This window comes from Solanum verrucosum, unplaced genomic scaffold (assembly GCF_900185275.1).
Source record: "Solanum verrucosum unplaced genomic scaffold, falcon-dt-bn FXZP01000040.1, whole genome shotgun sequence".
Classification (NCBI taxonomy): Eukaryota; Viridiplantae; Streptophyta; class Magnoliopsida; order Solanales; family Solanaceae; genus Solanum; species Solanum verrucosum.
The window spans coordinates 2,353,111-2,369,692 of record NW_026020323.1 but is presented as its reverse complement, the minus strand read 5'-3'; the positions used below and the strand labels follow the sequence as shown (position 1 = coordinate 2,369,692).

At 36.3% G+C, this 16,582-nt stretch overlaps 3 protein-coding genes across 3 annotated transcripts; 1 reads left to right on the top strand and 2 right to left on the bottom strand.

Moving 5' to 3' along the window:
- The first annotated feature begins 398 nt into the window (after positions 1–398).
- LOC125835465 (serine/threonine-protein kinase STY13-like) lies at positions 399–7,536 on the top strand. The gene is made up of 2 exons (XM_049514590.1): positions 399–1,381; positions 6,937–7,536. Exons 1-2 carry the CDS (start codon positions 483–485, stop codon positions 7,274–7,276), a joined length of 1,239 nt encoding a protein of 412 aa, XP_049370547.1. The 5' UTR covers positions 399–482; the 3' UTR covers positions 7,277–7,536.
- A 319-nt stretch (positions 7,537–7,855) lies between these two features.
- Positions 7,856–10,764, bottom strand: LOC125835526 (organic cation/carnitine transporter 7-like). The gene is made up of 5 exons (XM_049514656.1): positions 10,475–10,764; positions 10,167–10,404; positions 8,769–9,252; positions 8,470–8,672; positions 7,856–8,166 (listed from the first exon to the last, which is right to left on the bottom strand). The coding sequence occupies exons 1-5, from the start codon at positions 10,756–10,758 to the stop codon at positions 7,942–7,944; spliced, it is 1,434 nt and encodes a 477-aa protein (XP_049370613.1). The 5' UTR covers positions 10,759–10,764; the 3' UTR covers positions 7,856–7,941.
- A 1,196-nt stretch (positions 10,765–11,960) lies between these two features.
- LOC125835527 (organic cation/carnitine transporter 7-like) lies at positions 11,961–14,942 on the bottom strand. Its single transcript, XM_049514657.1, has 5 exons — positions 14,624–14,942; positions 14,300–14,537; positions 13,224–13,698; positions 12,899–13,101; positions 11,961–12,185 (listed from the first exon to the last, which is right to left on the bottom strand). The coding sequence occupies exons 1-5, from the start codon at positions 14,902–14,904 to the stop codon at positions 11,961–11,963; spliced, it is 1,422 nt and encodes a 473-aa protein (XP_049370614.1). The 5' UTR covers positions 14,905–14,942.
- Between the last annotated feature and the right edge of the window lie 1,640 nt (positions 14,943–16,582).

Genomic DNA, 16,582 nt, shown 5'->3' with positions numbered 1-16,582 from the left:
TGTTTTTTTCTTCTTCTCTTCTCAACAAATTCACTTCTTCTTTCAGTTAATTTTTCAGATGTTTCAGGCTTCTGAAGATTTAACTCAGAAATTCCTTTTACCTCTTAGCAGCAAAAAATTGGTCGAACAAGGCTTTTTGCCATTTCTATCCTTATTGCTCCATTAAAGTATATACTCATTAATTACATTTACTGATTTTAAATGATTTAGTCATTTAGCTAATTTGAATGAATTAAATGAACTGAAAGTTGAGGACGATTTTCCTTTAAACAATATCTTGTCTGTTAGTGAAGACCGAAGAACTTTTTCTTCTGTGTGTTCATTTTGAATTTAATTTTGGTTTAGTTATTTTCTGTCTATGTTTATTGTGTTTTGATAGTTCATGATTTTTTCTACAGGATTGTGGATTGTTAAAGTTTGACTAACAAATCCTCATGCCAAAGAACCTATAGTTTTTTTTCTGCAGTTGCTTTGAGGGGAAAATGCTGGAGGCTCCAAAGTTTGCGGGACTTATAGACTTAAATGAGAACCATGATCATTATGGTCTCACACAAAATTTTTACCATAAGCTTGGTGAAGGGTCAAATATGTCAATCGACAGTTATGGGAGCTTGCAGATGAGCAATGGTGGAGGTTCAGTTGCAATGTCGATGGATAATAGTAGTGTTGGATCAAATGATTCACATACTCGTATTTTAAATCATCAGGGTCTCAAGCGTGTCCACAATAACTATTCGGTTGCAGCTAGTGTAAATAAGGGCAAAACTTCTCATGGGTTGAGTGATGATGCCCTAGCTAAAGCGTTGATGGATCCTCGATTTCCTACCAATGGGCTTGAGAATTATGATGAGTGGACAATTGATCTGAGGAAGCTCAACATGGGGCCAGCTTTTGCTCAAGGGGCTTTTGGTAAACTGTACAAGGGAACTTACAATGGTGAGGATGTTGCTATCAAGCTTCTAGAGAGGCCAGAGAATGATCTTGAGAGGGCTCACTTGATGGAGCAGCAGTTTCAGCAGGAAGTTATGATGTTGGCAAGGTTGAGACATCCAAATATTGTTCGGTTTATTGGTGCATGCCGTAAACCCATGGTGTGGTGTATTGTCACTGAATATGCTAAAGGAGGATCAGTTCGTCAGTTTCTCACTAGGCGACAAAATCGATCTGTGCCCTTGAAGTTAGCAGTGAAGCAGGCCTTGGATGTGGCAAGGGGTATGGAATATGTGCATGGCCTTAATCTGATACATCGTGACCTGAAATCTGATAATTTATTAATTTCTGCTGATAAATCAATCAAGATTGCGGACTTTGGGGTTGCTCGTATTGAGGTGCAGACAGAAGGAATGACACCAGAGACTGGAACATACCGCTGGATGGCTCCGTAAGCCTTTAACCCTTTAGCAACCTTGTTAGATGCGACTGTCTTATTTACTGTTACCTTTCTCAAAAAAAAATAGAAAAGTGATTTTCTTAGTCTAGCCTTTTTCTTTTTTGGCAAAACCATAATACAGAGCTTTTGCTTTTATTTTTCTTTCAAAATGTTAAATATCAGCCATAACACAGAGCTACTTCGGCTGTTCCATAGACTCTTTCATGGTTTCAGTTTCCTTCTTTTTGTAAAATTCATTCAAATGTTTTGCATACAGTACGCTTCCTATCCTTCGTTCAGCTGAGGGTCTATCGGGAACCACCTCTCTACCTTCTCAAGGTAGGGGTAAGGTCCGCGTACACTCTACCCTTCTCAGACGCCACATGTGGGATTACACTGGGTTCGTTGTTGTTTTACATACTTGTGCTTGCCATGCAATTGCCTTCAACTTATCTAAGAGAATAGAGAAATGGTGGCAATAAGATATGTTTATGTTTAATGATCTAAATATACTTGCACCTCCATTGCCTAAAGATAGATTTAAAGTGAAAAAGTGATGGGTTTAATTATTATTTCTTGATGAGCGAGAAACCTGTCGGGATTCCCTCAAACCTTTGGGCCAATGGAGCTTCCAAAACCTGGGGATGATGGGCCCACCCCTCCACCCTCCTCTTAAATTTTTCCTGGAGCCAACTGGAGCTTTTGAAACTCGGGGATGATGTACCCATCCCTTTACCTGTTTACCTTCCTCCTCCTAAATATTGGCCTTAATTCGCTTAGCAAACTGTTCATATTGTGACCTATGACACAAATTCCTCATCCTTTGCCAATTGAGCTAACCGCAGGGGCAAAATGTGACGCGTTTAAGTACTCTATAACCTTTTGAATAACCCAGATTGATTGTGTTTAATGTTCCTATTGTATGCCTGGTATTGCTAAGAGAGAGAGAGAAGTTGTTTCTTCCAGACAATCCTTAAACTTAGTTATTTGTGCCTCTTGCTAGAAGTGTCAAAAAACTCCTCTTTTTTTTGTGGGTTTTGCATGCTTAACTCAGTCTAGCTCATGGAATTTGTTTTCAGGATGTGTTGAGATGAACCGTAGTTCACTCTCATGTGCTTTTAAGGAATGTTCCAGTTAGATCAGTATACATAAGCTCATCATCTGTCACCTTTGTTCTAAACTTTTTAAGGGTTAAAGTTAATTATATATTTTTTGGCTTCACCATATATTTGTCTCTCATCTTCTGTTCCCTCTTCTGCAATTCTAGGGTCTCACTGGTAATAAATTGTTCATGGCGCTCGTTCCATGTAACAGTAATCAAACTGAGAAATATTAACCATTTCTGTTTGGTAGTTGTAGGCACTTCAGATTAAGTGGTTCAACTTATTCTTTTGGGTGTGTCATCTCATATTTTTAACTTAAATTCAACAGAATTAGCTCCAAGATTAGTGTTTCTATTTATAACGTTGTTTCCGGGCCAACTAGTGCGCACCTCGGATATTCACAAGGTACTTGCTACCTCCCGCCAACATGGGTACCAGATAACTTGGTCTGCCAAGTCTTAGACAGATGTTTTTGTCTAAACCTTGGTCGCACCACTTCATTGACCACTAGGCCACACCTTGTGCTCCAAGATTTGTTTTTCCTCCTTGCCTTATTTCAAACAATGCAAGTAAGAAGAGTAGATTGGCAAAAATACAACTTGTATAATCATGGCATCTACTATCATTTGCGTTGAGATTGTGTCCTGGATATTGCTACTGAGAGTACATTGAATTTTTTAGTTCGAGTCATATGGATATCTGGTTTTAACGTCTTATGAAAGATTACATGGACATGGAAGACTGAAATAGAGCATGTATTCCTTATAGATCTTTTGTAGGATATTCTTTCTCTCAAGATTTTGTGAAGAGAATTCTAATGCTTGTGGAAAGTTCCTGAACGGCCATAAGTAAGTGCCAACTGTATCTGGATATAGGTGATCAGGATGAAATTTACCTGTTGAAGCTGCACCTATGTTTAGTTTTTATAATTAGGTCTAGAAATCTAATGTTGTAGCTATTTTATTGTAGATCTGGCTGGCCATGTGTATAAAGCTTTATTGTGATTGATGATAGCTTCTAAATTTAACTCCACTTGGCCTATGAGTGACTCTTCAATGCAATAGATGACTTGTATCATCCTAGCCTTTACTTGTATTGGGAGACGCATTGAAATCAATCGTTGTCTGCTCTTGGTAATGCATGAAGAAAATTCTTTGGTAGACCGAGTGTCAACTTTCCAATCATAAAAAATGAATAAAGTCTGCCACATTAGGCTTTTACCTTAAGTGGGAGGAGTTTAACTGCCTCTACATGAATTCCTTTCTCAATAGATGGTTTTCCAACTCTTGTCTAAAGTTGTACCGTACATCCTCGAATACCTAAATGATCTCAAATGAACTTTACAGTTCATGGTGTAAGTTATAGAGCATTGGGTAGTAATATAGTTTTGGATTGAGGCATGGTTATTCTAATAGAAATCATTTTTTACTTCATGTTTTGAACTATTAAATTCCTTGAAATGAAAGTTAAGGCAGCCTTCTCCTAGTAGAAGGGTTGTGATCTTGCCCTTTTATCCCCGGTACTCGGGAATACCTTTTTCTATGCCCCTCTCACATTTATTAGAAAATTCTTTTTTTTTTGTTCAGTTCAGTTAAGCTCACCCACCTGGAGAAACATTGTAATTGCACCACATGAGTGTTTTTTTTTTTTTTTGGGAGGGGGGGGGGGGATGAGTTTTATTTGAATATAGAAATGTGTTTGGAACTTCCTGGCTTAATGAGACATCTGTACTACAAGTGGCTCCTCCCCTTGCTTTTGTGCCCCACTACTTTTTGAACAGGTCCTGAAGTGTTGCCTCTTAGTAATGGGCTCAAATCTAGTTGTTGGATAAGTATCCTGCTCTTTGTGAGGTCCCTTGGTTAAGTTTCTTAGGTTTGGTACATTTTTGTGATCTCATTATAGTAGTACATTTAATGAGTAGAATAATGAAAGACCTTCGTCGAAAAGTTTTTTTTTATTCCAAAATAACTGTCCTAGCTCCTTCCTATTTGAAAGTATCTCTCTTTACTTTGGCTCTCTTTCTCTTGTGGAAGCAAAAGGGCTAGAGCAAAGATCTCATCAATTCTTGCTTCAGAGTCCCTTGTGAATATTGCAGTAGGAGATTCTTGTTCGTACCCCTATTGTGGATTATTCTTCATGTTATTGAGGATCTTGTTCAGTGTAAGATTCAACCGCCTCAAGGAGTTCATATATTCCATCTCTGAAGTATGAGAGGGAATATTTTTTGCACTTTAGCATGTGCTCTCGCATTGGATTCTGTCAAATGTTTCTGCACACTACCTTTTAAATCTCACCTGAATAATGTTGAAACTGGAACCACTACGCGTTCAGGTTTGCTCCTCAGTCCTCCCTGAAATGGTATTTGCATCGCTTGAGGTAGTTTCAGATATACATACTTTTAAACTAATGAAGTTTAATTCTAAGGCATATTTAGGTAATGTAACTTATTATGCCTCTCCGCATGTTTTGACATTTCTATGTTCTTGTCAAGCAGGCTATATTCCTTAAAACAATTGGAGATTAGTAGTCAATTCTTTAATATGCTTGTCTCATGCATACTGGATATCATGGTTTCCCTGCCTTATCTAAAGCGATCAAGCAGTGTAGATCTTTTCTTAAAAGAACTGTCAGGTTTTTAAATCTCTCTCTCTCTCTCTCTTTCTCGGAGAAGTATGAAAGAAAAGTTCATGCGTCAAATCTTCTAAAGGATTTAGATAGGCTGATATTGCATGTGTACACTCACATGAAAAACACACAAGAATATTGAAGGTTTACCCTTAGGGGTGGCCCAGTGGTTTGGGCTTGGGACTTCCATGTTGGAGGTCTCAAGTTCGAAACCCCTTGCCAGCGAAAGCAAGGGGTTTGCCTTCTGGGTCGAGCTCGTCGCACCGGGCTTGCCTAGTGTGGGTTACCTCTCCTATGTGGTTTGCGAGCTATTGCATAGGAGCAGGGGTTTTACCCTGTGCGCACCCAAAGGGTAGCGGTTGCGGGTTTCCCTTGTCATAAAAAAATATTGAAGGTATATATTCACATATGTAAGAATATTCTAACTTTGTCTACTAAGAAATTACACTTCTGTATGTATGGGTACACTGTAGTGTCATGTGTCAATCATTGCATTTGCATACTTGATAGCTTAAGCAGTTGCCAGATAAACTTTATAATCATGCGATTAAAACATAAAGAACTAGTAAAATTACCAACGTCCCTGTTTGATAACTATAGTAAAGTTTTAATGACAAAAACAAAATGTTCATTTCAATTTGGGACTGAATAGAGCATAGTGGTTGCAAATCCATATAGCCGGACCCAAGACATCTGAGCTTATCAATGGTTTAGAGCCCTTAGAATAATATTCATGTTAGCCTTTACAAAAGCTTTTTTAAAAGGTATTCCTTATGTTAGCTTATTATTTTCTTTCCTGGGCTTGATGTGGCAGTTAGGATGTGTAACTTGAGTTAGATAAGCAATCCAGGATGAAAAGAAATTGAAAGATAAGAGTTATATCCTTTTCCATTGGCTGGAGATCCATTACATAATTAAGTTTCAAGAAGAGTATCAGTGGATATATCTCTAGGATACAATTGTTTAATAAGTTTCCAGGTTTAGCTTTCAACACAATATTAGAGATGAAACTTGTCTTGGGAGATGAAATTACATTTTTTTTTAAAACTAAGAGGATTGGAGATTAAGTGTGTATTTGTTAGAGAAATATGAGAAATGAAGCTTTTCATTTCCAATTGGACAACCCTTTTCCGACATTTAGTCGAAGAAGATGGTGTTTATCGGTGCCTATAAGACACTGTCCAAATGCCTATGATTGTGTTTGCATTTGTCAAAGAATTATGACAGATGAAGTTTTCATTTCCAATTGGACAATCTTTTCCGACATTTAATTGAAGAAGATAGTATTTGTGGGTGAATATAAGACACTGTCAGAATGCTTGTGATAGGCATGGACGTATCTAGTGGCTCTGGTGATGTTTAAGTGTGCTGTTGCAGTTGAGATGGACCATTTTGCTGTAATGGCACAAGATTTTTGAATGCAATTCTTCCCTGTGCGAGGAATGAGTAGTGTGTGAGTAGCTTGCATGACTTGAGGAAAATAGATGGGAACTTGCCAAGTACCAAAGTTGATGCTATAAAGGTTGTCCCAGTTGCAATCTTCATGTCGAATAAGGCTCGTAGCTTGGCATGTGTAGCCACTCTTGGAAATCACATCCAATTATAATATATTCAAAAATTGATTTTAGGTTGTTTGGAAAAGGAAACAACCTGGCACATTTCCCCTGAAAAACTATCTATTCACTTCTTAGCAATTTATTTTTTTGGCAGTATTGATATCTTAGCAATACTTTCTGAATTGCATGTGTTTTGCAAAATAGAAATACACTGCTCCTAGTTGTGGTTTAGCATGTGTGTGGTGTTGTGGGCTACTTGAGAGCATTTTACTGTGTTTTGCAGGGAGATGATCCAGCACCGACCCTACACGCAGAAAGTTGATGTTTATAGTTTTGGCATTGTTCTGTGGGAGCTTCTAACGGGGATGCTTCCCTTCCAGAACATGACTGCTGTGCAGGCAGCTTTTGCAGTTGTCAACAAAGGCGTCCGTCCAACCATCCCCAATGATTGTTTACCCGTACTAGGTGAAATCATGACTCGCTGCTGGGATGGTAACCCTGACAATAGACCACCCTTCTCTCAGGTGGTCAGAATGCTCGAGGCTGCAGAAATAGAAATCTTGACAACAGTCAGAAAGGCCCGTTTCAGGTGCTGCATCAGTCAACCCATGACTACAGATTGATATGGAAAGAGAAACTGTAGGCAGTAAAGGATTTGGGAAGGCTAAACAGAAGTGATTCCAAAGTCTGGCATGTGTATGTATCTATGAGGCATAATTTCTTTATTCAGATAGAAAAAAGGGGAGAAAGTTATGACAAGAAACTGTTTGATTTTGTGTTGTATCTTCTTTTGTTTTCCTTTTCTTCTTGAATTTAAGATTCTGATTAGTGATAATAGAATAGTAAGTGTATTTATACATATCTCTGTATTTTATTTTACCTTGATCAAATTTTATCAGGTGCTGAAGACGTTACATGCAGATCCACCCTGACCCCATAGATTACCTTTAGTATCTCTGATGCTTTATTTTATTATTATGCAGAAAATGTGGTAGGTCTTATCTTTCTTTTTTCTTCTAAATGTAATATATAGAAATGAGATAAGTTGACCTTCAGGAAGACGTGTGTGTGGTGTTGTGGTATACTATTACCAAACATCATGCTTTCAACTGTTTATTTGTTGAATCTTGAGTGATTATAAATGATTTAGCTGCAAATGAGAGGAAGTTTCATAAAATCCAATCTTACACAGGTAATTGAAAGTGATAAAAATATATTTATCATTTCTTTTTCCTCTCTAAAGTGGAGAGTAAACGTCTATACAAGTAAAATGGAATAAGTCCAAACTTTAGACATCATGAGTATCAATTAGTTCCCTACCCTTCGTCTCTACTGATAAGAGCAGAACACTGACTGCTGATAAAACTAGAACTGCTTCGAAACATACGATTGCAGCCGTCTGATGACACTCTCTTACCAGTTGCACCACCACTATAGGAGAAATCATGGGCCCTATTCTTCCCACAGAATTTGCAACTCCAATACCAGTTGACCTTACAGACGTTGGATATATCTGTATACAAGACATTAAAATGAGATAGTTGTCAACATATACTAACAACTAACAAGAAGAAGAGAGATTTCCACTTTTCTTTCAAATTCAATACATGCATCTGGCTTGAGAGTCAGGTGGTTCCAAATACACACCACTCTACCTGTTCGAAGTCTAAGAAAGACTGGAAAGCTTTAAACTTCTTCAAATAAATGAAACATAATCTTGAAGTCAACTTTCTTATATACGCATCAAGTTTGACTGGATGGAAACAGGAATGAGTACTGTCTAGAAATTTGCATTATTATAAGGAATGATAGTTACCTCTCGACAATAGACATCCACAATGACGAAGCTTCCAGAAATGAAAGTACGAGCACCAAATAACAAGGCAGTAGTCAAAGCAGGCAGTTGAGGTGCAAGAAGCGGTAAAAGGCTCAGGAAGCTTAAACCACACATAAGTGCCACACTGAATTTCCGACCAACTTTATCAACCATTATAGCTGCTAAAAGAGTTCCAGGGATCTCTGAGAGATCAAAATAGAATAACTTAGATTTTAGAACCTGTAAACTTTTGATTAGTTGAGATGAATATGACACAAGTAAAGAGAAAATTGTTTTACCTGCCAGATTATTGATGAGCACATTTGTATAAAGGCTCTGATCATCATTCAGGTTCAAAGCAATTGACGAATGTTGACATTGTCCACTGCTAAACAGTGAGGTCAGCAATATAATGCCGTAATATGAGAAGGAATTTCCAATATAAACCACCCATATGAGGAGGGTATTTCTACGTAACGCGGGGGACAAAAGCATTAGTAGTGATGAGAAGCCTGATTTAAGAATCGAGACTTTGATTTTCCCAGGGGAAATCAATTCCTCATGCACCTCAGTCACTTCAGAAGATACGAGCTTTCCAGGGGGAAGTTGTGTCTTATTGACAACAGCTATTTTCTTCAGAATATCATAGGCATCTCTTGTCCTACCTATGGCACACAGATATCTAGGAGATTCTACTGTCAATACAAATAACAAAAGTGCTGCAATTGATGGTATGGACGATAAAGCCAGTAACCATCTCCAACCCAATCTTGGCATAATCATCTGCAACATAAACAACCTTAGTGAAATTCTTAATTTAATCATATTTTTCTTTGCAAACACATTCATGTATGAATATGTATAACTTATAAGCAGCAACTTACAAAGTAGTTATACTATTTTGAAAAAGAATAGTATCTAGAGATTATACTGAGTCGCTTACTTCCACAACACATCTGCATATTTTTTGTTAACATAACTTTAAGCATATACAGACATGCTATATGTAAATTAAATATAAATACCAAGATCTTGAACATGAGAATTCTACATAACATTGTCATTAGAAGCGTACCTGATGCAGAAGACATTCTTGCAGTAGGGATGAACAAGGATTACTTCCGATAAATTAATTTCTTTTGCATTGGGGTGGCAGGGATGAAGTGGAGGCTTGCCTCTAGAGTCTTGTGTGATAAGAAGGTACCACCTAAACTTAAAAGTAAGTTCTATAGAGTGGTAGTTTGATCGTCCTTGTTGTATGGGGTGGAGTGATGGCCAGTCAAGGACTCACACGTTCAAAAAATGCATGTTGTGGAGATGAGGATATTGAGATGGATGTGTGGGCATACTAGGCTTGTTAGTGCCTGTCTTAGTATTAGTCTTACCCTTGTAGTTCTGGCCATATTGTGTTTCAATTATCACACTATTTTGTTGCTATTGTCCTTTCTTGTAGACTTTACACTACTTTTCTTATTAACTGCTATGCTTTCTTCATTCTTTTGGAAACAGCCCTAGTGGAAGGAATTTCAGTGGGTATGTTGTTATTATTTCTAACGTCTGATAAAACGTCACAGTGGCTTGAGTGATGGAAAATTCCTATAGAGGACCAATTTATTTGGAGGCGCGATTAAATGGAAGATCAACAACATCATATTGAAAAACATTCATATTAGTAAAGCAAAAGATATGTAATGTACCAGTGCTAATAGAGCCTCAAGTATTGTTCCAATTGTCCAAAAACCTGCATAAATCATCATCCACATTCCCCTATTTTGAGAAGGCACAAATTCAAGAAACCAAGATCCATATACAAGTCCACCCCCTGCTCCAAATCCAACCATCATACGCACAGCAAGCAACCAATTATAATTTGGAGAAAAGATACTGAGTGTTGCACATACAGCCGTCACTAACGCTATACTTAAAAGCCCCTTCCTGTTCGTTAATAATGAAAAATTAAATTCTTCCCAAACATCAAAATACAATAAAATTGTACATTTCTTGCCTTCTTCCATAACAATCTGTGATAAACCCCCAAAATAAAGCTCCGATAAGCATGCCAGCGAAAACGACAGTACTCATAAGACTTTCTTGAGTAGGAGAAAGAGACCATTGGGACCTTAAAGCAGGTCCTATAAAAGAGAGAATCATAGTCTCTACTGCTTCTGAAATAGAACCAAGACCTGCATAACACAATACCATATACTGAAATTTACCAATTCCAACTGATGTGAGTGCTTCTTCCATTGTATACACAGCACCATCTTCTTCCACTTGCTCTATTGCCATCTTCAAGTGAAGTCAAAGTGGATGGAAAAACTTATTTCTTATATAAAAATAGATATAGACAAATACCTAACATGGCTTAGAAAATTATTTTTTTGTTTGATATAATTAAAAGAAAGTCTATCTTATTTACTATATGTAATTATATTTTATGAGTTATCTGTTTACGTTTTCTACTTAAATAGCATGTTTCATTAACTCCTTTCTACTTAATTTTTATGACTTAATCACTCTATAAATAAAAATTATTTGTGGAGTTGTTGGATGCTCATATTTGTGTTTTCCTTCTTCTTTTTTTATTAATATATCATTTTTTTCATAAATTGTGTGTTTAATCATCAAAAAGAGGACATAGAAAAGGTTATAGTGATAATATTAGTAGTATTAAACAATTAATTATGAACTCGTCAAGCATCTCGAATTTTAATATGTAATTTTGTTTTGAATATATAATAGTTTTTATTTTTCACTATACGTCACACAAGTTAGTAAAAACGGATAATATAATAAAACTTTAAATGATATTTATCATTAAGAAATAGATACGCAAATAATATACTCCACATATTTTATTATTTGCCTGGCCAATCACGTCTCATTTCCCTCTTTTTTGGATTTACTGGAATAGATTTTCTAAGAAAATATTCGGGTTTTTTTTATAATGATCTTATGATGTATGGTAAATCTTTGGAAACCCATCTTGAGGCATTATTAATCTTTCTACAACAAAAACACTATAGAATACTTTGGACACATTATCATAGAACCTGGATTCATGAGTATGAACTCCAAAGTGGTATATTTCCGAATTAGTCGAGCTCCAAAACAGATACCAGACACTGGGTGAGAAACAAAAAAAAAATGAACTTGGAATTGAGAAAGATAAAGCAAAAGTTGTAGCAAGATCCTCTAGGCCTCAACCTAATGTAGTTGGAACATAATTAACACTCCTCCTCCACACGCCTAGGAATGAACAATTGGAGCATGAATAACATAACACCGGGGGGCCAACACACATGAACAGGACCAATGGGTATGGCTCTAGAGCAATACGAACATATGACCATTGTGTCTAATTCAACCTAAACACTAGCTCATAAAGGAAGAATTGACCAAGATCAATGATTCATGCAAGTAAAACTTCATTACACTGATTCAGTCCAATCTATTTTCAATACATGTAAAATAAAAAAAGTCTAAAACATTTAGACACCAAGAGTGTCATATAGTACCCTACCCTTTGTCTCTACTGAAATGAGCAGAACACTGGCTGCTGATAAAACTACAACTGCTTCGAAACATATGATTGCAGCCATTTGATGGCACCCTCTTACCAATTGCACCGCAATGATAGGAGAAAGCATGGCCCCTATTTTTCCCACAGAAGTTGAAACTCCAATACCAGTTGACCTTACAGATGTTGGATATATCTGCATAAAAGACATTAAAATGACAAACTTAAGTCTCTAGACTAGAGCATTTGCATCTAATGAGCTGATGGCCCTTGAAAATCCAGCATAAGTTTAGCAGTTAACAATTAAAGATGCATCTCAGAAGGTTAGTCTGCATCAAAGTCACCTCATTATATAATAAGTCTCAATCAGACTGCCGAAATACCAGAATCAACATGAGGAGTAGTAGACAACATGTGTTGTCGCATACCCCTCAGCCAACAGAAAAAAAGGGCGAAGAGGCCAAGACAATACTTCATGAAAAGATGTCACAAAACTCAAAAGAGACCTTTACCTCAGAATTTTCTTTTTTTCTTCTCACTGATCAAGAACCAGAAAACACAAATGATTCACATGAACTAGACTATTATTTGTTTAAGAATACACACTTCAACATCGGTAACACTGCTGAAATTTAACCATTTTAGAACTTCATTGTCACTTGTCAAATTAGAAGAAGAGAACTGCAGTCCAAATTCACTAGCATTTCCGCTCTCTTTTTCAAATTCAGTACATGAGTCTGGCTTCAGAATTTTTTATATCTCAAAGTTAGAAGCCTAAAAACAACTAAAAAGTTTTAAGCTTCTTCAAACAAATGAAGCATAATCTTGATATCATGAAGTCAACTTTGTTTATATATGCAATGAAACAGGAAGCCTAGAAATTGCATGATGATATGGATTGATGGTTACCTCTCGACAATAGACTCCCACAATGAGGAAGCTTCCGGAGCTGAAAGCACGAGCACCAAATAGCAAGGCAGTAGTCAAAGCAGACAGTTGAGGTGCAAGAAGTGGTAAAAGGAATAGGAAGTATAGAGCATACATAACTGCCATACTGAATTTCCGGCCAACTTTCTCCACCATTATAGCTGATAAAAGAAACCCAGGGATCTCTAGAAACCAAATAGGGTAATTTAGATTTTACAACATGTTATCGGATCAATGCTAAGTAAAAGACAATCATTTAATAATTAGTTGGGATGAATATGACTAAAGCAAAGAAAAATTGTTTTACCTGCAAGACTATTGATGAGCACATTTGTATAAAGGCTCTGATCATCGTTCGTGTGCAAAGCAGTTGACGAGTGTTGGCATTGTTCACTGCTAAACAGAGAGGTCAGCAATATAATGCCATAATATGAGGAATTAGTTCCAATAAAAGCCACCCATATGAGGAGGGTATTTCTAAGTAATGCAGGGGACAAAAGCACCAGTAAGTATGAGAAGCCTGATTTAACACTTGAAATTTTGTTTTTTCCAGGAGAAAGCAATTCCTCAGTCAGTTGGGAAGAGACAAGCTTGCCAGGAGGAAGTTGTGTCTTATTCACCACAGCTATTTTCTTCAAAATATCACAGGCATCGCTTGTTCGACCCATGGCACACAGATATCTAGGAGATTCTACTGTAAATACAAATAACAAAAGTGCTAAAAATGATGGTATGGATGATAAAGCCAGTAGCCACCTCCAACCCAATCTTGGCATAATCATCTGCAACATAACAACCAATAAGAATACATGAGATTACGGCAGAATTTTGGTGACAACTTACAACAATTACTGTTTTGTCTGCATTGTACAGTCCTCAAGGTTAGAACGAAGAAAATTGCTTCCAGCACGAAGAATCAGAAGTAAATTGTGCAGTAGTACATGCTTGCAGGAGAAGAACTGCTTAAGAGTTCCGTTCCTCCAACTGTTTCTGTTTTTAGGATTTTCACATAAATGCAGATGGTGTTAGAGTGGGTAAAAGTCCCTCATTGGTTGGGGAATGGACTAGTCTCCTTATATGGACTTGGGCAATCCCTCCCCTCATGAGTTAGTTTTTGGGGTCAAGTTAGGCCCAGGTGCCATATCCTTACATGGTGGTATCAGAGTCATGTCCATCCCTGTTTAGGCTCCCGGTGGTCTCCTTATATAGACTTGGACAATTCTCTCCTCATGAGCTAGTTTTTGAGGTTGAGTTAAGCTCAGGTGTCATAACTTTACGGATGGTACTAGTTGAAGGTATGATATATAAGTGAGAAAGCATCAAAGAAAAACAAATCCAAAAGAAAGACATCTAGAAGATAACTCCAAATGATATATATTGTACCAGTGCTAATAAAGCCTCAAGTATTGTTCCAATTGTCCAAAAACCTGAACAGATAATCGTCCACATTCCCCTGTTTTGTGAAGGCACAAATTCAAGAAACCAAGATCCATAAACAGGTACACCACCAACTCCAACTCCAACCATCATACGCACAGCAAGCAACGAATTATAATTTGGAGAAAAAGTACTGAGCGCTGCACATACTGCACTCACTATTGCTATACTTAAAAGACCCTTCCTGTTCGTTAACACAGACAATAAAATTAGATTATTCTCAAATATAATAAACAAAATAAAAATTGTACATTTCCAACAATTTCTTGCCTTCTTCCATAACAGTCCGTGATGAATCCCCAAAAAATAGCTCCGATAAACATGCCAGCGAAAACGACAGTAGTCATAAGGCTTTCTTGAGTAGAAGAAAGTGTCCATTGGGACCTTAAAGCAGGTCCTATAAAAGAGAGAATCATAGTCTCAACTGCATCTGCAATGAAACCAAGACCTGCATAACACATTGCCATATACTGAAATTTGCCAATTCCAACTGCTGTAAGTGCTTCTTCCAAGGTGTATACAGGGCCATCTTCTTCCTCTTCATGTGCCATCGAAACAGGGAACTTAATAATTCCTCTGTTTCAAAAGTAATCTATAATGATGCATTATATTATTAATAATCCTTCCTTCCGTTCATTTTATACGAGTTAGTTTGACCGAAAAGAAATAATTTTGAAATTTGTGATCTAAAATCAACTAACACATATTTATATAGTTATGAATCATTTCATTAAAAATAAAAAATGGCATTTTAAAGTTAATATAAAAATATATCATTCTTTTTTAAACGGGCAAAAAAGAAAAAATAAGTCAGTGTTCTTTAATGGTTCATAATTTGACAGAAACGTGTTTATAACCAAAACTACCACTCAACTATCTAAAGGATGTCATGAGTTTGTTTGGTCGGTTTGTTTATCTAAATTAATCCGAATCAAATCAAATTAATTGACTTGTTTTGATTTGATACGAATTTTTTAGAAAATAAAGAATATTTTTATATTATGTGGTTTTATAGTAAAGATATGTCAAATGTATCAAAATGTTCTATAATGTTGTGATCTTAAATATGTCAAGTGGAAAAAGTTAGAATTAAATAGTTGCTAAAAAATGAATTGGTCATTTTTTTTCAACGGAATAAAAAAAGTAGTCAAATAAATTGAAATAGAGGGAGTATATTAATTTGATCCTTTTATTTTTTGGATTTTTTTTTGTCACATGAATACGATTGAGTTATGCATAAAGTTTCAATGGATCAATTAGTATCAACTTGTCAATTAAAACACCTTTTAATCATCCAATAAGCCTGCTGTGAGGTTCTCAGTTGTTCCAACGTCAGCTTTTTAATGGCACAATATGACTTTTCATTTTATTATTCAGAAACTTTTCTCATCTCAAATGAAAACAATTTATTTTATAATTAAATTGTATTTTTGCAAATATCTCATGCTTGCAAACATAATCCAAAGTTAAAATGATCATTTTTTTAAGTTAAAAATGCACAAATGGACACTCATTTTCGAAGTTGACCAAAATGGTCAAATTGTTGGAATGTCGAACGAAATTGTAAGGATCGATGTCAAATGGCCATTTATCAATTAAATCTTTTTTTTTTTGAATTTCTAAGACGTTCTTGGGATGATCTCATAGTTCTTACGAATTTCGTTTCATGATATTCTTTAACCACATTTTACTCAAAGGGTTGAAGGGAGATAGTGCATCAAGTTATTCACAAAAGGCTAACTTGATCTTCTTTCCCAAAGATTAGATCTCAGATGAGGAAATCCTAGAAGAGCCGTCAACTCCAACTATCATTCATGTATGGTCCATATTAGATTTGATCAATTGTCCATCCTACCTCTTTTACATTCTTGACAGTCAATTTGTGTCTTAGTACTCTTTCGGCGGCAAGTTTCAATCTTCATTTCCATTACTTAGAAAAAGTGAGTTACCAATTTACGTACAAGATAATATTATAACTGTCTGAACAATTAGACAACCAATATGTTATTACAATAACTAAATTACAAGAGCGGAGCTTTACCAATCATGTTATATTCTCCCAAACCAAGTGGAGCAAGCATGAAGTAGCTAGATGTTTCTTCTATTCTTTTCCATAGTTCAATTAGGCTAGACTGGACGTAAACTACAGACTTCGATTGTGAAGTAAACTATTGCATGTCTGATTAGATAATTGGTGAGGCAACAACTTATCAAGGTGATGATCAATAT